Source organism: Patagioenas fasciata, chromosome 5 (assembly GCF_037038585.1).
Source record: "Patagioenas fasciata isolate bPatFas1 chromosome 5, bPatFas1.hap1, whole genome shotgun sequence".
NCBI lineage: Eukaryota > Metazoa > Chordata > Aves > Columbiformes > Columbidae > Patagioenas > Patagioenas fasciata.
The window spans coordinates 14,911,893-14,934,969 of record NC_092524.1 but is presented as its reverse complement, the minus strand read 5'-3'; the positions used below and the strand labels follow the sequence as shown (position 1 = coordinate 14,934,969).

Here is a 23,077-nt window from a genome sequence, read left to right as displayed (position 1 = left end):
CCTTTATTCTGAAGTCTTTGAAGAGATAGACTTCACCTCATGGAGTAGCATTTTGCTGCACATGCAGTTGCACTGCAGCTGGATTGCTTGTGCAATAAGAGTTTATTGTTTCAGGGAACAAGCAGTGACAGAGTTTGGACCTTGGAGAAATGAGATGCATTTTGGTAACGTCTCTCAAGGATGCTGGAGTTTTTACTCTATTTCTAGAATATTATTTGAGGTGGTTATTTTTTTCAATACAGAAGCACTTCATCAATTCCAATGTGTGATTTCATTGACTATATTATTAAAATAGTTATGGGTATTTTTGATGTATCATGAGCTAAATTTTTTCTCAATTCTGCAGTTATAAATGTTGGTGAAATTTCATCTCATTCAAAATCAAAGCCTTCCCTGAGGCAAAGGGCTGACTGAGCAAAACTGAAAAGGTAGAAAACATCCATCAATGATCTAGTTCCCAGTCCCAGTGCCTATGTCTTTTCAGAGGGTCTATCATGAGGGTGGCTTCTTTTGTTATATGATTTGGTTTTTGCAGAAATTCCCAATCTGCAGTCCCCATTTTCTACTTACTTAAATGTCTTTGAGTACAGACAATAAGAACTGTTAGCCACATTCTGTCATTATCCGCAAACGATAAAATTTTTATTTGAAGAGAAAAGTGTATGTTTTGGACTCTGTACAAGTTTGTTCTTTCACTGTATCCAATGCTGAAAAGTAATATGTCCCAAGGAGATCAGCTATTGACCACCCTTACACATTTAGAAGTGTATCTATCTCCCAGCTGTTTCTGAGAGGCAGAGTAGCAGAGTTGTGGAAACACTCACTGTTATTACAGAAGGAATGAACAGACTTTTTTTTTTAATCTTTATTGAAGAGTTAAAAAAGTAAAAATAATTTATATTCAAAATAGTCCTAGGTATACAATAATGCATAGTAAGCATATGTGAGAAAATAATTGTATGCTGTAACAACTGAACATGAAAATTGGGATATCAAGGCTTGGTGCTGGCTACGTGACCCACTCAAGACACTTAAACTTTTTCCAGATCATTGTTTTATTTGCAGAAAGGTAATTTGACCTCTTATTTAGCCAGTGTTGTTGTATATCCTGCCACTGTGTGTTTCTAGGTTATATTTGACCTCAGGAAAAGGTACTCTGGGGCTTGGACACATAGTGGTTACCTTGGGCAGGGTGATAACAAATAGCGGGACTTGGATAAGCAATACAAGGAGACTGCCAATAACTGCCCATGGACGTGCTTAAGTGCATGAATTCACCTAAGTGAAAGAGTCAGGAGAAGGTTGTGACCAGATGGTGAATTCTGCTCGGCGGCGTCTTCCAGTGAAGGTGCCCTTGAGGGCTCCTTCCCTTCTGCTGCCACCAGAACTAACATTCATTTTCCAGTACTGTTCCCAAAGATGGGTTTGTCCAGAAAGATGGTGCCGTATACATTGGGGCCTGAAAAAAGAAGCCCTTGTAAAGAACAAATCCTGAAGTGCTCTTCTCAGTTTTATGTGGCCATAGTGGAGAGGATGAAGGGCAGCATCATCTCTACCTGAAGACTTTAAGTGAATTCCTCACTCTGAGAGTACGCAGCAGCAAGGGCCCTTTCTGGGTGACCACTGATTGTGCTTGTGGCAAGCATTTGGTTAATACCTGTTTGGAAGCCTCAGTGTCTGTAACTCATAATTTCAGTAAAGATTAGGACCCTCTGGAGCTACCAGTTTGGATGCTGTCCTTAGGGTACTGGTGCTGCTGTAGCTTTTCTGAGCTGCCCGAGAGTATGTGTTTGGATGGGCTGAGCATTGCTTTGGAAGTACAGATACAGAGTATGTGTACGAACAGGCATTCAGCAGAGAATTTGTAATATTTCTTTAAGTGTTGCTACCTTTACACCTGTTCCACACTCATGCTTCATCTCCTTTTTTTCAGGGTGTCATTGATAAGGAAGGTGGGAAGGCGGAGGCAGATTGTATTTCCTGTGCTGAGCAGCATGGACAGACTCATCCTATACACAGTATAGACAGGTATTGTTAACAAACTTTGAGATCATATTCACAAGAATATGTGCCCGCTCAGCAGAAGTAGCATGTGGACAAGAACAGCTTGTTATCTACAATAATTGACTGATTGATCTTTTTTGGAGGATAGAGACTGGGGAAATAGTTGATTGTGAGTTTATCTGAAGTTAACAGAATCGTTTCTTCAGGAGGAGCGCCCAGAACCTCATTTGGAAAAGGGAGAAAGACCTAAAAGGTGTGGATACATTTGACTATGAAGATGAATATGAGAAGAATTTCTGAGAAACAGACGTGGCAGTATTTCAGGGGAAAAAAAAAACAAACCACAAGAGGTAAGTCAGTCTTGCTTAGACACGTTTAAATGTTGGGCTCTTTTGTTGTGTTGGAATTCATTTAAGGTAAAAGACACTCTTAAGTGCTGGAAACTGTGGAAGAGGCCATACTTGTATTTCAGAAGGTCACCAACTCTTAAAGGAGAAAACTGTTGTAGGTCAAATATTATCAGTAGTATCTAAAGTGGGTTTATATGGTACTGGTTTGTAATTCAGTTAATAGCTTTGCTCTAACCATACTTAGTGAGCTATATTTTAATACTGAGAGGGATGGATTCCATCGCTCTTATTCATTTTGACTTGCAGTCAGTGGATCTAATTGTTGAATAAGGTATGCTCAGCATAAGGATGGGTGATGGAATCTAGCCCAGATGGAAATATCTTTTAAACTACTGCTGTATTAGAGAGCAGCCATCTCAACACAGGCAAATCCAGCATGTTGCTAGAAGTGCTTCAAGCCATTCTTGGGCACACTGCAGTATTTTTACAGATGAATACAGGGGTTGTTTTAAAGTGATCTCCCAGCCCCTCCCCCTAAGTTGAATCATATTAACAGAAAGATTGGGAAAGCATCTGCATTGTATGTGTGTGTCCTGTGTTATGACACTGACAGGAAGTAGGTGGGATATTGCAGTTTTGTAGAAATGGCTACTTAACTGCAGCTGTGTATAAAAGTCAGTTTACTGAAAATGTTCCATTTGTGCAGTGTTCTTAATGCAGTTTTTGGACTTTTATTTTCATTCTGTGGTATACTCTTCCATGTTGTACAAGTTTCTTAGTAGTAGAAAAGTACTGCTGCAGTTTTGTATACATATGCAAAATCTCTTGGAGGATACCTATGTGGTAATTGGAGGAACGCAATGTAGATGCAAAGTGCCGTTTTTAACATGGAACTGAATTTATTTTTAAGCATTATAAGAGTATCGCTTGTAGTATTACATGAAAGTGAGAGACAATCTTTCACTGAAGCAAATTCTAACTGCATAAAAGATGTATAACAAAAAATGTAGCTGCAGGCAGCTGATCTAGCCAGTTGCTCTTTTTAAGTGACCTTGGTAGGCTGTCAACAGAAAGAGAGGCTCTCCTGGAGGAGATGAATAGAAGGAATTTGGACACCTCTGAACTTTAACCAACCTGGCTAAGTTAAGGCCTTAGCTGTGGTGGTGCTAATAGCCTCCCTAATTGGATGCTGCCCTAATTGAAACGCAAAACTAGAGAGTGGCCCCTCTTTATGATGCAATTCTAGCTAAGCATGCTGCATTTTCACTAGGGTCTTATTCTTCTACTGAGGACCAAGATAGGGAGTACAAGATATAGCAGTAGTACCACAGTAATACCATAATTTAGCCAGCTGAAATAGGGGTCTGTATGGTAGCTGAAGCAACCATCCAAGGTTAAGTCTGGACAGTGCCCTAAGGCTAGTGTCTTCGGAGACACTTGAAAACTACACACTAGAACCTGTGAAGATCACATCTAGTGAGAACCCCTAATTTATCTCTCATCTGTTTTCTGAGGATGAGAAAAGCCAACTAGGCAAATAACTATAGAGAAGACCAGCACATTGTCTTATTCCTGCTGTTGAGGGAATGTTTGTATCCTTCATCCTGGAGAAGTATACCACTAGAAATAGCTGGATGATAAGTATATGAATTAGACTACTTATTTAAATTGCTACTATGATAGAAATGAGACAAGAAAACTTTGTTTTAAAAAAAGTATTTTTAAAAAGTTCATTATGTTAGTATACTTGTTAGTAAGGTAAAACATCTGTTTGTAATATAAAATATTTAATAATATAAAACAAAATCTTTGGATTTTCTGTCCCATCAAAGTTTCCTTGCACTAAAGTTGCATTTTTTTTTTAAGAAAAGTTATATATTCTGTTAAAATAATTTGTACTAACTAATCCTAATAATCATTTAAGACAGGAAAGAGGCTTAATAGCTTTTGCTTTCTAGGAAGAATTGCATAGATAAAAGTGTGACTAATGCCAACAACCTAGGTAACTAGCGACCTTGCAATCATTTAACCAAAATAATGGTATGGGCTAGATTTTGAGCTGTGGCCCAACAGAGGATGAGGAGACAGAGCGTAAAACCGGAGTAGCAATAGAGCATCATGTCTCCTGAGTTCTGATCTCAGGGCCGCCCTGTGTACAGGTCTGGCTTAGGAGCTGCCCTGGAGCTGCAGCAGGCACAGCACTAAAGTCCCTCCCTGCTCTGCTTCACTTTTGCTCCTGTCCCATCGTTACCCTGTGGCAGTGGGGTAGTGCAGTGTATGGTTGCATATATTGGCCCTATGCCATTTCTGTGCTGGGAAGGTTCTCTCTGGGGTCGCTTCAGACCCTCTGTAGCTCCTGTACACTGCTGGAGAGGCAGGCAGGGGCTGCAGTGCTGACTCGACTCTAGCTCTATGCCTGTTCTGAACTCTTTCTGCAACCGGTCCATAAAGTAATCCCCAAGACTACTTCTGCCATCTTGGGAACAGTCAAGCCTGCGAGCATTGGTCAGTAGATCTCCCATCAGCTTGATCTTCTGGATTTTGGGCCAAATAAATTGTTTCTTGATAGTGCTTGCGCTATGAGGGTCTGCATTTTCAATACTCAGCGCATAAAGCTCTTCAAAATACCGTATCATAGTTTTCCAGTGCACCATGGCTACTTCCAGGGCTTTCATCAGACCGACCGCATACTCATAGTTTGGTTTCTAAAAACAAAGACAGAATCACATTTATTCAGAACAGCTCATCTTACTGTATTCACTCATAGTTTCCAGCAACTTACCTGGTGCTCTAAACAAGATTTTGCAACAACTCCTTCTAGTTTGGAGCATCTGTTGTTTTTTGCAGGGTTGGATGGCTGTAACCATACAGAAGTGGCAGAACCCAAGCACTTTTTCAAGGAACAGAGATTTAGATAGCAGCAGCTATGCCTGAGGAGTGTTCTTACACCAGGAAACCTTTTTATAAAGTCATATAATGGTTTGGGTGGGAAGAGACCTTAAAGATCATCTAGTTCCACCCCCCTGCCATGGTCAGGGACACCTTCCTCTAGACCAGGCTGCTCAAAGCCCCATCCAGCCTGGCCCTGAACACTTCCAGGGATGGGCCATTCACAGCTTCTCTGGACAACCTGTTCCAGTGTCTCACCACCCGCATGGTAAATAATTTCTTCCTAATATCTAGTCCTACCCTCTTTCTGTTTAAAACCATTAACTTGTCCTGTCACTAGACATCTTTCCTGTAAGCTCCCTTTAAATACTGGAAGGCTGCTATAAGGTCTTCCCTAATTTAAACTGAATATTTAGAAAGCTTTTCAAGATGGCCTTTTGATTTTTATTTTCCACAGCTTAACAACTGCTATGATAGGCCAAAGAAGAGCATTCTGCATTAACTGTTTACAGAATACTAGTTTGGTAGAGGAGAATCAGCCCCTTGATCTTTAATAAATGAGGTGGGGTTTCTTCCTGATAATTGAGTTACTCCTTTTACCTGTGCAAGCTGGAGTCAATCTCTAGTTCAAATTCTATTGTGAGCTGTGCTCCAACAGATCAACTACGACCCCAGGCTGGGTGTTTCTCCTACCTCCTTCATTACCACATTTCTTAGGTACTAATAGCTTTAGGCTTCTATGTAGTTTCACTGTGGAGACAAGTGGGCTATTTCAGCACATTTTAAGGAGAGTCTCATAATCCATTACAAGACACAGGAGACAGCAGCCTCCAGTTGAGTGTAAAAAAAAAAAAAAAAAGGACCATTGTTCATATTTTTGGGGGGCTAGAAAGCAACCACATAGAGCTAGGACTCTGACAGTTTCTAGACAAGTATAATCAAGAACAAAATCACGTGCACTGATATGACAATTATATTTGGAAATCTAATAGTGGATGAATGCAGTAATCTGAAGTACCAGCAATATGGTGCAAGAAGTTAGAGTAATTACTGTGAATTGCAACTGGTTGAAAGCTTGTTGTCTGCTACCCACCTGGATGGTTCTAGAACAGTAATGTCCTCCTCTTTCTTGCTGATACTTCATCAAAGCCTCTGCAGCTTTTCTCTCTTCCAGAGCTTGATGCAAGAAGAACTTTGAAACATTTGGTAGAGCCACCTGTGACTGATCAAAGTATTCACCCTAAGCACACAAGAAAAGAGTGTTAAGATTTGCTGGAAATGGGACTTAGAGCAGAACATGGCTTTATCAGAATTCGGGAGACCCTCCCAACGGAAGCTGTTCTACCAGCACCATCACTTTGAAGACCTTAATTCAAATTTCTATAATAAATGAAGTAAGTAGTTATGGTCTGAAATGAAAAATCTCTATACTTTTACTAGAACACCTTCTGTCCTTTAATACCAGACAGGTAACTGTAGTACTGATGTTCTCTCTCTGTAGCACTCACAGATCCTCAGAATATTTTACTTATAAGTGGTTTGAGGGGGAGGGGAGGTGTTGGGTGTTTCGTTGTTGGTGTGTTTTGTGTGAGTTTTTTTGTTTGAGTTGTTTTGTATTTAAAACATAGTGTCAGCACAGGGAACATAAGATTTATCCCTTCAGGTCAGCATTCCAGTAAAAAAATTAGCTTTTAAAGGTATGAGAAAGATGAGGCAAATACCAAAAGGGAACGAGCACAACTTTGCATCTGTTTATCAGCTTTGTTATTGATAAAGTTATTCCAAAATAAAGAACACTGCTACTGAACTATACTATAAACACCTTTAATATTGTATGTAGCTCATGCCTAAGAATACTTCAGAAGTATTAAGATCCTAAACCCACTGCGGACCTTGTTCTGTTCTATATAGGAAAGTAACAACTTCAACCACTGCAATATTTAACTATTCTAACAGATCTATCAGCTCTTACATTAAAATAGTTGTATCCATGGTATTACTATTCCATAAAGAGCAGGTATTAGAGACAGGTAGTGGAGGAGAGCCACCAGGTTACAGTAGTTTCAACACTGACTATGCACAGCTCTGATGTTGAACAGAATGAGAGGCAGCAGCTGGGAATATGCCAAGAACCGAACTGAGGGAGCTACAGTGTCTTGATCTGCTAGTTCCCCAGATATGCATATGCAACACAGCACAGCTTTTGTCTCAGGGACGATACTCTGACTTGCAGTACCGCACCCACATCAAGCTGTTAGGAACAAGTATGTGCATTTCCTAAGGTTTTCTGCTGCTTAGTGTCTTCCACACTTTCATCTATTACCCAGTTTAAATATGATATACTTGTGTTTCATGTGTGTTGATATATTTAGAAAAAAAAAATGCAGAAAAGTTATATATACAATACAAGTTTATGTTCTTCTCTTCTATTTTTATGACCATCTGGGATACCCCAAACCTGTGACACATGCACAGCTGAAGAGAAACCATTCAAGAGAAAGTACACACTGGAATGTTTTATTAAGAACATTCATTGCAATATTTTCATAATCCTTTTCCTGAAGTTATTCATTCATGTTTCTGTTGACAGAAGAGTCAAGATTCAGTGTTTTATAACCAGTTCCTCAGTGCAAGTGTGCTATGTGACTTCAAGTTGAACACAAGTTACCACACCTGCTTAACTGTTAAAGTAAATCTTTTCTGTCAATCACGAACCATTTATGATATTCACATTTCTATGTTTGATTTATCTATAGTCAATTTGTAATTGAGCTTTCTCCATCCCACCCAGCTACCAATCACCAGTATTACTTTAATCCACATGCCTAACAAGCAGAGGCTTTACTGCATACTTAAATTTTTATTGGACTAATACTTGACACCTAGCTTGATCAAAAGATCTTGGGCATATACTGAATATAGTTTGTGCTGCTTCTCAGGGGATGCTTGGCATCAGAAGGGACAGCATCAATAATTTTTTATTTTAATGGCTTTGTTAAAATATATATTGCCTTAATATCTGATATGTAGCCAGACAATTTTGGCATGCATGTTACATGATACCAGAGATAACTTTTTTAATCCATGTCCAACATTCCTGGTGCAGAGCAAAAAAAGCCCAAGATGACAGCAATGTTCACAAACTCTTCTTTCACCAGTTAACCACACATGACTATTTTATGTACAAAGTTTGGAAAAAAAAACCAACCCCAGCGTTAAATTCCAAAGCTGTTGGCGTTCTCTGTTCCTGTCCCTCTTTCCACAGGCAGAACTCTTGCTGTGAATTACCCAAAATACGCGAGTGGCTGTTTCATCACCAGCTGCAGACCCTGTCCGCCGTTTCCCCAGCCCTGTCAGCGGCCACCCGGGTAAGAGACCCCCCAAATCCCGTTGGGACAAGTAACGGGGCAGGCACCGCTCTTCTGTCCCTGCCCAACTGCGGAACCCTCCTGAGCCGCCGACAGCGGGACTTGCCCCGGCCTCGGCCGCCTCCTCACCGCGCGTCCCGCTGCCCGAGCAGGGCGGGCTGCGCCCCGAGCTGCCCCGCGTCTCTCCCCGCCTTACCAGCGACTGCAGGCAGTAGGCGAGCTCCAGCAGGGCGCCGGTGACCCCGCACAGGCCTTCCTCCACGGCGGGCGGGAAGCTCTGCCTGACGCGGCTACCGGGCAGCGGGCGGTGCGCCGGGCAAGCGGGGAGCGTGATGCGGGGCCGCTTGGAGCGCGGCTCGGCCATGGCCGGCGCCGCCATGGGGCAGCCGCGCCGCCCCGCCGCGCCGCCAGATATAGCGCGGGCACCTGCGGCACACCTTGCCGCGCTCGGCGGCGCCGGGCCGCCCCTTCTCCGCCTCCCCGTCGGCCCGCTGGGGCGTGGGGCCGCCCGCCCTCACCGAGGGAAGGGGGGGCCGTGGCGGCCGGGCGGACGCCGCCATTCGGTGCGTGGCCGTGGGCAGGCGCGGCGGAGACGTGGGCGCTTCCTGTGCCCGGGGAGGCTCTTCGCTCGGTGGTGGCCGCCGCAGCCCGGCCTGCGCGATGGGAGGCCGGCGGTGCACGGGTCGGCAGGGCCGGGCAGCCGCAGCCCACGGAGCGATGCGGAACCTCGGCCCGCGGCCACAGCCGTGGGCTGCCGGGGCAAGAAGGGCCGAGCGGTGACTCGGTGTTTCCAGAGCGTGTTTGAGGGCCGGTAGCCAGGGACGCCGCGCTGAAACGTCTCCTGTAATAGCGAGCGAAGTGCGAACGTGCAGCGTGGCAGAGCCCAGGCCGGCGCGGCTCAGGGTCCCTCGCAGTGGTGGGAAGGAGCGATCTGTGGAAAAAAGTCCTGGGGACTGAACAGAGTATCTAGAGATGTCTTGACTACACGAGTAAATTCTTTATCTTCTTTGGTTTACTGTGAAAAAATATGTGTTGAACTGGCCCTATCTAGACAGATTAAACCACCTTCAGTATTTTAGTGATTTATAGTCCTTGGTTTGTACAGTAATTTCAAAATACAGGTTTCAGACTTTTTCGACTGGTTTACCATATGGATGGAGCTCTGCATGTTATTGCTTGAGCATTTATTTGCCTTTAATAGATTCAAGCCAGTGGAGTACAATTATGAGTAATCTCTTGAGGGTACTGGTGGATGAAAGATTGAACATGAGCCGGCAATGTGCGCTGGCAGCCCAGAAAGCCAGTTGTATCCTGGGCTGCATCAGAATGAGCATGGCCAGCAGGTCAAGGGAGGTGATTCTGCCCCTTTGCTCTGGTCAGACCCCACCTGTTTGAGAGAGTCCAGTGGAGGGACATGAAAGTGATCAGAGGGCTGGAACAGCTCTGCTATGAGGACAGGCTGAGAGAGTTGGGGCTGTTCAGCCTGGAGAAGAGAAGGCTCCAGGGAGACCTTATTGCGGCCTTTCAGTACTTAAAAGGGGCTTATAAGAAAGATGAGGACAGACTTTTTAGTAGGGCCTGTAGTGATAGAGCAAGGGGTAATGGTTTTAAACTAAAGGAGGGGAGATTTAGGCTGGACATGAGGAAGAAATTTTTTAGGATGAGGGTGATGAAACACTGGCAGTTAGCCAAGAGAGATGGTAGATGCCCCATCCCTGGAGACATTCAAGGCCAGGCTGGATGGGACTCTGAGAAGCCTGATCTAGTTGAAGATGTCTCTGGTCATTGCAAGGGGTTTGGGCTAGATGGCCTTTGAAGGTCTCTTCCAACCCGAACTATTCTTTGATTCTCTGATTCAACACCCTTGGCATTTGATAATTTTCTGTTCAAGTGACTTTCTGTTTAATACCCTTAATGTTATGTGCCGTTCTGTGGAATATTTTTCTAGCAGGTCACCCCACTCTCTGACAAACCCAGAATGCTATCGGCAGAATCATTATTCCATTGCGCGATTTAATTGTTATTGGATCTGACTACTTAGAGCCGAGCACACCTCGTCTGAGAGTAGTCACGTAAAGATGTGAGAAAATTGCTCATGAGAAGCTTATGTACTTCTAGTTCGGTGCCTCCATGTCTTATGCTTTGTTTACTGTAATTGTCCATTTTTCCATTCTCCTGATTCTTCATGCTGTAGTTAAATTAGAAGTTTCAGCAAATAAAGTGTAAAACAGTGTGCCAGGTACCCATGTAAAAAGTAAGCATATGCTTATTTGAAGTGTTTGAGTAAAACTGCATGTGAGTAAAATATGCCTGTAATGTCTGCAAAGCTAAAGTCAGTACTTAAATTCATAAGTTACGAAATATTAATTTCCAAGACAGTTCCACAATACATTACTTTGTTCTGAATTTCTCAGTAAGGTGCCTCTTTTTCACTGGGCACTAGGAACTTTTGCTGGAAGATTTGCATCTGACAGTTGCCTTTTAGCTCCTTCCTTTCCAACTGTCTTCATTTTAGCCACTACTATAGTTGCCTATGTTTTACTACTCCAGAGTAATCCTTTGAGTGCCTCAGAAGAGGAAAAACAAGTGTGGTGTCTGCCTGTGTGTATGCCTTGACATCCTAATCTAAATACAGTGCTTGATGACCTCCTTTCTGTGGACAGTCCACAGAAGTGTGAAATTGCAATGTAAAGGAAGTTAACTAGTGTTTCTGTGGAAAAGTTTATAGTTGCATTTTGTTAGGTGGGTGTTCATGACACTAATTTCTGAGGGTATCAGCTCATAGATACTTGTATCTGTATTAGTGGGCTTGTTGTCCCTTGGAAGTCAGCATCAAGTTGTCTCATTTCAGTGATGGAGAAGTAAGGCACAAAGACATTTCTTAAGGCCACCTGTGGTGTATGGTTCTGATCTGAAAACTGACTCTAAATTTCCTTAATCTCTGTATGTTCTTTAATCCATCTTTTTTGTGAGAACACTTTTCAATTTATTTTGCTTTGTGTTTCATAGAACTAAAGGAAATATATGTCATTTGCACTGTAAGCAAACATAATGTGGAAAAATTCCATTATGAAGTAATGTTTGGATTCTTGCTACATAGGATGAGGTGGTGTCACGTACTGGCCATATCTGGACCGAGGAAACTATCATCTGTTCCCCAAAACTTGTGATCTCAGATCTCAGTTTTCAAGAAATGCTGTGTCCTGGGAAACAAGTTCTTTGTTCAGTTTCTTAGTTACAACATTTCAACATGGCATGGAGCAAGTGCAGCTGCCTGCTCTCTGGTAGGGTTGCTTTTAAGATAGGTTGCTTTTTCTCATCTGCCCTAAGCTAAGTCTTGTATCTCTCCCAAACTGTATGCCTTAGAAAAGTTGTTACCCTCTTGGGGTAACAGTATCTGTAGATGGTTTTGATACAAGTCAGTCAGGGTTAGATCCTATTCTCACTGAAACCTGAAATATGAAGGTACTTTACAGATTTCCTCAATGAATTGATGTTGGGGTGAAGAGGGTTGGGCACTGAGCGATCTTGATGCAAGAGCACGTAGTTATGTGCAAATCATTGCCAAAAGGGTTGGTGACATCTGTGAATAGGGTTGGTGACAGGACTGACCCTGTTTATTCCCACAATTTAGGATTATTTAAATGCATAATGTTAGTCACATGCCTTGAAAAGGTACATCTATATTAATTTTTATGATTTGTCATGTTTTTGGTCCAACACAAAGAGTGTTGAAAGTGGTATGGCAGAGTGGGAAGCCAAATAACCACAGTGTGTTATACAGAACTGCAATTAAAATTCCAGCAGAATAAGATCTCTCACACACACATCCACACCCGCCCCTCTCACACACACACTTGCCCTCCTTCCATTTATTGTTTGGCAGAGTGTAGCAGAGAGACTGTAACTGTCAATGGGCTTTAGCAATCATCTGAAAATACCTTTTCTGCTGAGACTACTTTGCAAACATTTAGTTGTATCTCGCCATTTTCTACCTTGATTCTCTCTCATTTAAATCTAGGCTCTTTCAGCTGCACTTTTTAATCTGGAGTTGATATTGTTTGCTATTTAACTGCAGGTAGGAAGAGTTGTGGCTGTTGCTTCTATCGAGCCACCATCTGTTAGGTTCTTTCTAGATGTGACAGATTTTTCACGTGCTTTGCAAATAGTGTATCTAATGCTGCCAAACTTTATTCTTATGTGATCATTCAGTGCCCATCAATAGCTATGACGAAAATGGAGGGCAATTTGAGGAAAAGGTAATAAATAAGCAAATAAATAAATGTATGATAGATATGCCTATGAATTTGCCTTCTTCATTTACGATTTTATTTCGTAATTAAGTGAAACCTAAGCTCTCTGGCAGGAAATGGAGAATGATTCATGTGAACACCCATGAATTCACAATTGCTTGTATTGGACTTGAAGTCACTTAACCCATTTATCTGTGTGCTTTTCTGTTCTCAACAGGTGCTTCATTTCACTATTTTATCTAGTCCTACTCTTTTTTATTTCCTTTATCCATGGTGGAAAAGCAGCAAGACTTCTGAGTTGCTTTGTTGCCTTTTTGCACTGTATGACTCATACAGTTAAAAAAGCATCCTGAAATTTGGGAGATTACTAGTTAAGCGTATTTTAAACTGTCTTACAGTAAAAGTAGTCATCAGCAAAACATGAGATGGCCCTGGGGTGACAACAGCACTGTGACTGGGCTGTGAGGTGGACATTCTGGAAAATGGGTCATGTTTGCATTGCACTGAGAAAATGGAAAGGTCCACTTTGTTGTAATGCTGTGAAATCAGCATGTTTTAGGAATACAAGACAAGGGTTTCCCAAAAGTAAGAGCCTAGTCCCTTTGAAGTCTGAGTCTTGATCTCTTATTGGTATCAAACAGAGCAACCAAGAGCCTGTTTTGAGGGCTTATAGGTGCTAAGAATTACCATGCAGTGCCATATTTTAATATATACTTTATATATATTTTATGTATATATAAAAATATATATTTTATATATATTATATGTATTTTATATATATTCAGTTAACTAAAATGAGGTTTCACAATGAAATCTGTTGGCAAAATACTTGGATTAGTTGTGATTTTGGAAGTAATTTTTGAAGTGCTTTTTTTGACACTGGCCTCAAATCCTCTAAAGTTTCGTTTCCCGTTGCTTTCCTTTTCTAGAGAGGCAAAGATTTTCTTCTGCTCATTGATATTTTTGTATTTACAAAACATAAATTACTACAGTGTTTAAAGCCAGCTGAGATGTCTGAGGTTGCTCTTCACTTGTACGGGAAACAAATCTATCTTTTTTGCCTTCAGTTTTCCCCCTTTGCACCAAGAGCCTGATAAAGTTGTGACACTTTGCGACTCTGATGTAACTTCTGTCTCTGGTTCAGTTCCATGGGCTTCCTTGACACAGGTCTGCATGGCACAGATATTGAGAAGTTGGCTCATTTGTCTTTCTTCTGCAATTAATTTCTTCTGCAATTAATTTATTTCTTAAGGAACTTTACAAATGCTGGGTACTATAACCCATTGTGATACATAGAGAGTTCTTTGAAACTTTATTGATGGAAGCTGTCTTTCAAGCAGCCCATGGGCATGACCATGCCATGTCTAAAACAAACATAGAACACAAGCTCATAAGAGTTTCTGAAATAAAAGCAAAGCTTATCTGTAAGAGAATGCTGAGAGGCAATCTCATCAATGTTTGTAAGTATCTCAAGGGTGCGTGTCAAGAGGATGGGACCAGACTCCTCTCAGTGATGCCCAACAACAGGATGAGGGGTGACAGCCACAGACTGAAGCACAGGAGGTTCCATCTGAATATGAGGAGAAACTTCCTTACTTTGAGGGTGCCAGAGCCCTGGAACGGGCTGCCCAGAGAGGTTGTGGAGTCTCCTTCTCTGGAGACATTCAAGACCCATGTGAACACATTCCTGTGCAATCTACTCCAGGTAAACCTGCCTTAGCAAGTGGGTTGGACTAGATGATCTTGAGGTCCCTTCCAACCCCAACCATTCTGTGATTCTGTAACCTTGTGTCACAGAACAGGTACAGAGGGGTTTCATAATTCAGGCTGTTTTCCTCTCTGCAGTACTTAAATTAGATTATCTGTAATTAATGTTTGCTTTTACCATGGGACCCTTCCATGGTAGTGTCATGAGGACAGGTGGCCTCGGCTCCTTCTCGGCAGGGTGCTGTGGGGCCCAGGTAGCCCAGCACTTTCGGTGAGCCTCCGTGGCTGCTGTGACTGATGCGCAGAGCTGCACTGTGACCTCGGTTTGCAGGGCACAGCCTGCCCACACAGCGCCTGCCCTTGCCCCCTGCTGGTCCCCAGGCTGCCCTCTCCCTCTCCCTCTCCCTCTCCCTCTCCCTCTCCCTCTCCCTCTCCCCCCACACCCTTCCCTCCCCTCTCTCTATCAGGCTCTTCCCAGCTGCTGCCACAACCCCAGTGCTCATACAGACTCCTCCTCTCCCATTGCTCCCGCCGTCCTTTCTGTGCACCCTTGAGAAAGCCCTGTGCCAGCAGTGGGTTTGGGGTCTGTGTGTGCGAGGTCTGCAGTCAAGCCTGGAAGAAGTAACTGCATCCCAGCTAGCTGCCTAGATAGGCTTGTCCTTCCTCAACCTGATCTATGTTTGACACCTTCAGCTACCCTGTTGCATCTCAAGTCAAGCTGCATGTGGCCATGTTTGAGTGTGTGTGACAGCGTGCATGTGCATAGACTTCTTAATGCTGGGACTGCAGGTAAAACTGCACTGTGGCCACTACTGAGTTGTGTCTGGGAGCCATATATTGCTATTTTCTCTTACACACATATCACTCTTTCCAATGCAATTTTAAATGTTGACGATGCACCTACACTGACTTATTCTCCCCTAGTCTTTTCTCCTTATATTTACAAAATGAAATGTACTGACTAAACTTCCCAGCTCATCCTTGTGGTTGAGCATCATGCCTCTGCCAGCACTGAGGGGGCTGCCAATTTGGCTTGGGCAGAGGGGGCAAAGGGAGCAGGATCTGGGGGCTGTCTGTGCCCAGCCTCTGCCCACGGCCTGGCATCCAGGCTGAGCCGGCCTCAGTATCCTTAGCAGCCTGATACTTGGCTCTTCAATCTCTTATTTCTTCTCTTGTAAATACACTTAAAATGTAAGTGGACTGTTAATTTCGAGTGTTACTGGCTGATACTACCTGTTTGATTTTTTGAAAGAATGTGTTAGAATAAATTGCCAGGGTTCACGTGCCTCTGAGATTTTGTGACTGTTATTTCAATCCACATTTTTAAAAGCATAGCAGCACACTTAGGGCTCATCCTTGCAGTCTGTCCATGGCACATCATAAGTCCAGTCACTTACTGCAGGTTGAAGCCACTGGGTCTCAGTACTGGAGCAAATTTAGGAGGATTCTGTGGAATTTCTGAAAACATGTGGCACACCCCAAGCAACACACTGCATAAGTGTTGTGCAATCCCAAACTGCCTGAAGTCTGTCATAATTTGTATACCTTGCCTTTCTGCTCCACCTTCCTTTCCACAGCTGTGAATAAGAATCTGTACGTACTTTTGGACAGCTGAGAAAACAAGACCTGACACATTGAAAAAGGCAGTGCCTTCTTTTGTGCAGTCTGTGCCATGTGAAATCAGTGAGTGCAGGTAATGCCTGGCAGGCAATGTAAGCTTTGGTAGGTGTGCTCTGTGCTCAAGATGGCCCTTGGGGGAGCATCAGACCTACCTCTTTGAGGTGAGCAAGAGCAGGTGCACTCTGTACATACTCAGAATATGGGCTGGCAGAAGTAAACTACAGGCAAGGGATGAAGGTCCAGAAACTTTTATTGTCTTGCTCCTGTATGCTGCTGACAATCAATGTTCACAGAGTCCTTGCTAGTACCAAGAGCACCTGCTTCTGAAGTACAGGTACTCCTGGGAGTTAAATGGTTTGACTGATGCCATTTGATGCTTGACTTGAGAGAGAAGAAATTAAAGCTACAGATGGGGTGAGAAGTGTGCAAAATGTTTGCAGGTGAAGAGAAAATGATTATAAATGTTTTAGCTTTCATATTCACCCCAAAATAATAAGTGAACCCTTTTCACAGTTTTACTTTTTCTTTTGAAAAAGAATAATTTCAAAGTTTAAATGAAACTGCTTGAGAAAAAAAAATACTAAAAGGTTCTTTATTGAATCAGACAAAACAGAAGTGGATAGTTTCACTCAAACATCATAGACCTTAAAGGCTGTGCTGAATTCCAGTGAAGTAATTCCTTTTCTAGTTTCAGTCACAAACAACCCTTTATTGCTGCTTTATACTCAAAACACCTCTTTTAGGCCATGTCCCTATTATCCTTCATAGTGTAAGTGCTGTGATTCCCTAGGGTATCGCTTTCCCTATGATTTTCTGCCTAATTTCATTTTAATGATTTTAAATACATTATAAAAATCTTACAATGGTATGTGTTAGGTTGTTGTCTGTTTGTGGCACTGTGTCCCAGGGAAGGTCTTTCATGGCAATTTGCAAGGATCAAACAAATTGTTTTCAATTTCAGAGTCTTCGTGCAGACCACTTGTTGAATCAGGCATTGTCCTGATTTCATTGCAATTAGGAGGTGTAATTTGGAGTGTGTGTGGCTCCTATCACTTAAGGTAGTCAGCACTATTAATTGATAATCTTGGGAAGTTATTTATTCTGATCTTTAAGACACAGTGGCATTACAGTGATACAATAAAATGCTTTACTTTTTAATTTTTAAACCACTGACTCCTGTTGCTATCTTTTTTACAATTTAGAAATTACTGTGCTGAGTATTTACAAATTTCACAGAACATTTTGTTCTCTGATTTAAATCCTGCATACCAAGCGCCTGCCTGGGGCAAAGACAAAAAAAGTTAGCTTTGATACTCCAGAGCTGGTTGAATAAATCCCGTGCAGCTGGCCTGCGCGAAGCGTGCCCAGGGACAGCAAGCCGCAGAGCGGATTCAGAGGGTTAGGAAGAGCTCTGTGCCTGTCAGCTGCCAGGAGTGTTTTATTGCTTTTGCTGTGAAGGGCAGTAACATATAGGTATCCATACTGCTCAGCATTAAGTGTGCAAAGTGATGATTGCCACGTGGTTCCCTAAGGCGTATATGTGGACAAAACCAATGCATAAGTGTGCAATGTTGCCTTCTTTGTATTTTTATGCATGCTTTGATGTTTTCCAACTTTGGAACTGTGGTTAAACCCTCAAAGGGAATCCGTGAGTCTGCAGCAGCTGAGAAGATGTTTCCAGCGCTGGAGGCTCCTGTGTGGTTGTGTGAATGTCTGTGCCTTGGTGAGGTCGTGGCATTGGCTGGCCTGCCCTGCAGGGTTTGTCCAGGGACATTCTTGGAGGCTTACTGAAACGGGCAGGCCAACACAGCACCATCTACACTTGTGTGTGCTTGTGGATGAGATGCCAGTAACCGTTATGGGTTGGAGACAACTTTTTCTGCCTGTGCTGTTCTTGCCACCAGCTCTGCTCCTTCAACTGATTCTGCTTTGCCTCTCTTTGTAACATAACACAGCTGAGACATGGGGAAACTGACTTAAACAAGTGTAAATCTCCAATAGTGCATCAAGACAAATTTGGAGAGCCTGCTTTTACTGGTGCTGTGTGACTAGAGTGCTTTTGGCGTTGCTCTGCGGTGCTGCCTTTGGGAATCCAGCTCCATTCTCAGGCTCCAGAGAGCTTCCAAGTTCTCTAGAAACAGGCACAAGAGCAAGGGTTTGTAGAACTGACCTTTGGAGCTCAGAATGGCAGGACTCGCAAAAGAAAAAACATAGAAGCTTTCATTAATACTGTCGAGGGTTTTGATTGCGGGGTGACAATAAAACTGTGGCAGATGTATTGTTAATCCCCTCTCTTCCCTCACCTTCCCCCTCAGCCCCTCCGTCTCCCCCCCTTCCCACTCAGGACAGGCGATCGGGAGGGAAAGAAGGACAGAGAGAAGAGAATTGGAAATATTAAAAATGTTTTACTAATGCTACCAATAAGAATAGATAAAATAATACAAAATATACAAAACCAATCTTTAAAGTCTCAGCAACTGCAGAGCCAGCACCCAAATTCCTGAACTGGACTCTGCAGCCAACCGGAGCTGGATTCAGTCTCTCACTAGGCCTCAGTTTGCAGGGATGACTAGCAAGGTCCTCTCCTAATGTCGGCCATAAGCAAAAGGGACGAGATCCTCGTGATCTCCCACTTTTATATGAAGTATCTTGTGAATGGAATGTTATACTCAGTCAGTCAGTTTCTTGGTCACCTGTTTCTCGTTGCCCCTCTTGCGAGAGGTGCATCCATGCTTATCAATAAGTTTGCATTCCATTGCTATCTTTACCAAAACATGTATCTGGTTTTCCAGGAAAATGCAGCTAACATGAAGGCTTTAACTGACAGGCAAATTCACTAAAAGAGAAACTTGTTTTTAACAAAACCAGGACAAATACGAACATTTATCAGTAGTACACTGAGGGACTTTAAAAAAGAGATTTGTATGCATTGGATCATAAACCAACTTCTTTTAGCAAAATGCAATAAGAAGAAAATTTTCTTTGGAGCCAATTTGGCCATTAGCTGTTTCTGGTAGGGCTTTTTTGTAATGGCCATACACTGAAACACTGCACTGGGCTACATGGGCCACTGGCCTGAGCAAGAGCATGGCAATTCTTATGATGCATGTGCTGAAAGACTTCTCTTATGGGACCATGATGGGGTTTGATTTGATTTATTCCAGAATGGGATTGTCCTTGTTCCGGTTGATGCAAGTTCATGATTTAGACTGGAAGACTCGAGCAGGACAGAGGGACACATCTTGTCAAGAAATGGTAAGATTGCGTTACCTAAGTAGAGGAGGATGTTGAAGGTGGGTGTATGTAGCTCGTGACTTTCAGTTGTTTGGTCTGAAGCAAGGGGCAGGAAGGTTCTCTCTTCTCTCTTCTCTCTTCTCTCTTCTCTCTTCTCTCTTCTCTCTTCTCTCTTCTCTCTTCTCTCTTCTCTCTTCTCTCTTCTCTCTTCTCTCTTCTCTCTTCTCTCTTCTCTCTTCTCTCTTCTCTCTTCTCCCTTCTCCCTTCTCCCTTCTCCCTTCTCCCTTCTCTCTTCTCTCTTCTCGTCTTTTTTTTTTTTTGAAGGAGGATCAGTGCAGAGCAAAGAGAGGAGGTAAAAAATCCTTAGGATAACCAAAAAGAGAAGAGAAGAAGCACAGAGAGCAGGCCAACTGTTTTGCTGGTGGATATGAGCATTATTCATATAACTTCAAGAGAGTACATGCTTTAGCCGAGCATGTACGAGCTGAGGACTTGGCCCATAACGTCCTTTATAAAGCTCTGATTCCTCCCCAAATAGTTTTTCCCTCCCTCTTCAAAGAGACACCTGTTGTTGGTAGAGTTGGTGATGATACTGGATTAGTGCACATGCGGTCAGCCTGCTTGGCCTCAGCCCTTTGGACCCAAAATGAACTCCAGCTGCTGTTGCCCAGAGCAGGTGCTTCATCCAGCCCCAGCAGCTGTTTGAATGTACACTGCTGTGGCCAAGAGGAGGGGGTGGGTCCCCTGAAGTACCCGGAGGCAGAGCGGACCAGCAGGAAGCAAGGAAAAGGGAGTGTGCCACAGAGACCTGATTTTTATACCCAGCCTTTAGCGGACAAAAGTTATTCTAGCATTTCCTTGTGGAAATGGGGAATAGTGGCTGTCACTCTGCATGCACAGAGCCTGCACGGCACCGGGATGGATGATGGTCCCCAAAATGGGGCTGATGCGCCACTTAATACCAGCAGGGCCATGACAAATGGTAGATCTCTAAACTGCCAAACCTGTATTGTCAGCTGAAGATATGATACAGGTACATAGCCATGTGTGAGAAATTTTGAGGGCAGTTCTTCAGTGTTTGGAGTTGCTGGCTTGAAGCTCCAGTGAGCACCCCAGCGAAAATGAGATTAAGTGAAGAGCAGTGTACAGGCAATAGTTGGCTCCAAATGATGGTGTGGGATTCACACTCACACTGCCAAAGCCAGCAGCAAGGGCAGAAAACAAAAGCAGAGATAATCTGGGGTTATGAAGCAGCCACAGGGAACAGTGTCAGGGAAATGGAGGATGAGGAGACAATGTGAGGGCACACAGAGATGTGGATGGTTGGGAGGTGGCAGAGTCTGAGGAGGGGACACAGATAGCCCATGTCAGGGGTAAAGCAGCAGCAGCCCAGGGTTTGAGTGAAGGGGACAGAACAAGGATGCAGGGTTCTTGGGGTAAGGGAATCACAGCCTTCGAAGGGAAGAAGGCAGCTGAGAGTACAGGCAACGCAGACCTGGAACTTACTCTGGGAGCATCCTGCAGAGCAGGGAATCTTATGGTATGAGCTGTTCAAAGTTACTCCCATTGCGGTCCCCAAAACTGACCCCTTGCAAGTCCCTTCCGGCATGGCTTCAACTTGCTCTCTTTGGACTGTTCTTACTGACCCAGAAGAGATCTCTGTGCAGTCCTGTGCTCTCTGATTATTCACATGCTGCCAGGGACAGCCCTTCTGGCCTGTGTTTTCATGAGCATGCACTCTTTTGGCTGTGGCTGCATGTGTCACTGTCAGCATTAACACTGAATTCAGTGTGACTCCTTAGGTTCCTCTCTCCTTATCTATGTTTACTGAAGTTACCAGAGTCCCTCCAGTTTCTCTGACAACCTGCATGTCAACTTTGTATCCCTGTGCTGTGCATGGTTTCAGTCACATCCCATCAGCCAGGCTTTTCATTCTGTGCATCTTTGCTGATTGCTTAACCAAGTTCCCACTGAGCCTCCATAAGGAGGAGTAAATGCCAAGCAAAGACATTTCCCTGTGTAGCTGTAAAAGGATTATTCAGACCATATTTCATTACAACATGGCCTCAGAGCAGGAGAAAAACATGCTTATTGGACCCCACTCTTTGTTGGGAAATGGGATTTCCGCAGGTGCTCAGTTGCAGATGCTCTGCATGCCTCTAAGGCTTGGCACATGACATTGCTGAATCCTGATTCAGGATGCAAGAATGTCTCATGGTCCCTGCCATATAAACTGGTGTCTGGCCATGTTTGGAAATCAGCCGTCAATGATGACAGTAGACGAGTATGGGTGAAATGAGCAGCTTGGCTTCAGCACTAAGCTGGTCTTGTTGAACATTGTAAATACAGATGTCCAATTCATATTTTGAATAATGAAAATTATGACCTTTTCTGTAGCAAGTGGTATGAAACTGGATCGTCTTTCTTCATCTCCTCACTGCCTTCCCAGGATTTGAAAGTGTGACGAAGTATTTCACCTGTTTACAAGATTAGGTAAGGTTGGTAACCATAATTCTTATACAGATTTACATAGAAATACTCTAGACAGCCAAATATATTGATTTAAGATCATCTACGTGGTGGCAGGGTGATTGTTTCCATTTTAGTTCATCCACTTCTTGAATTGGTCAGCTTATCCAGCTGACTTCAGTTTGTTCTTTCAGATGAAAAACTGCTCCTGCTGGTACAGGCACATGTGACTTCTGTCCCAGTGTAGCCCTTCCATCAGGTATTCCTCCTATTTGTATTGCTTCTGCATTACAATTAAGAATTAGAGAAGTAGAATCAGAAACTGTACACAAATTATATTCTCAAGGCTGTAAGGAAACAGATGTATTAGAAATAAGTGGTTTCTCTGCTCACATCTCTTGGACACGTCACTGTTAATCATGGAAAGAAATGTCACACATAACTATTACAAATGTGTGAGGTACATCTGTGCAATGGGAAGACATCCTCTGATGTGCTCCTGGTTACTGTCCCTATCTTTTTGCCATTGTCAGTAAATTACAGTTGTCTCATGCTGCTGTGGGTTTATCAGCAGTAGTTGCCCACTGTCTCCTTATCTCTCCGGTAGCATGGCAGGGTGATACACACACCCACTGCTGCTTCACTCTTGATGAAGTGGCAGGTGTTGCGCTGCCTTCTTCCTCTGTACTGCTCTTCCTCAGCTTCCTTGCACTGTAGTGTGACTCAAAAAAATGGAAGTGAAACTTTCTACTCCTTTAGTATTTTTTTTAAAAAAAACCAACACAAATGCCATTCTCAGAGTGGCCTGAGATCTGTATTTATGTGTGGCAGCACATTTAATTTTGTTTTCCAGAGACAGATGTGGACAAGAGTTTTTTGAAGTGTCTGTCTCTTGCTGATCTAAATGTAATTAGGTACCAAGGAGCTTTGTGGATTTAAGCTATTCCCAAAAGGTGTGTCGAAATGTCCAATGTGGTGTCTGGCGAGGCACAACAGAGTGGAGCACTTTAGGTGTAGTAAGTCATAATTTACTAATTGCTGGCTTAAGACTGGGGAAATAAAGAGCTTTTTAGAAGGCCTCCATGTTTTGGGGATCTGGAGAACAGAGGGTTTTCCTTTGTATGAGGCCCATGTTGTGCAGGAACTCCCAGTTGAGGGGCAGAAATACTGAAAGTGCCCTTTT

At 43.2% G+C, this 23,077-nt stretch overlaps 2 protein-coding genes across 2 annotated transcripts in view; one reads left to right on the top strand and one right to left on the bottom strand.

Annotated features, from left to right (window-relative positions):
- LOC139828040 (uncharacterized) overlaps positions 1 to 23,077 on the top strand; it is a 28,333-nt gene that overhangs the window by 1,686 nt on the left and 3,570 nt on the right. Inside the window, exons 3-9 of the mRNA XM_071808606.1 lie at positions 1,934 to 2,028; positions 2,211 to 2,354; positions 6,418 to 6,637; positions 8,509 to 8,611; positions 19,356 to 19,446; positions 21,823 to 21,918; positions 22,089 to 22,153. Of these exons, the coding sequence (XP_071664707.1) occupies positions 1,934 to 2,028; positions 2,211 to 2,304 (189 nt within the window). The 3' untranslated portion in view covers positions 2,305 to 2,354; positions 6,418 to 6,637; positions 8,509 to 8,611; ... (1 more) ...; positions 21,823 to 21,918; positions 22,089 to 22,153. The remainder of the gene's footprint in view (positions 1 to 1,933; positions 2,029 to 2,210; positions 2,355 to 6,417; positions 6,638 to 8,508; positions 8,612 to 19,355; positions 19,447 to 21,822; positions 21,919 to 22,088; positions 22,154 to 23,077) is intronic.
- Positions 3,229 to 9,114, bottom strand: LOC136101990 (ferritin light chain-like). Its single transcript, XM_065838671.2, has 3 exons — positions 8,808 to 9,114; positions 6,337 to 6,483; positions 3,229 to 5,059 (listed from the first exon to the last, which is right to left on the bottom strand). Exons 1-3 carry the CDS (start codon positions 8,988 to 8,990, stop codon positions 4,556 to 4,558), a joined length of 834 nt encoding a protein of 277 aa, XP_065694743.1. The 5' UTR covers positions 8,991 to 9,114; the 3' UTR covers positions 3,229 to 4,555.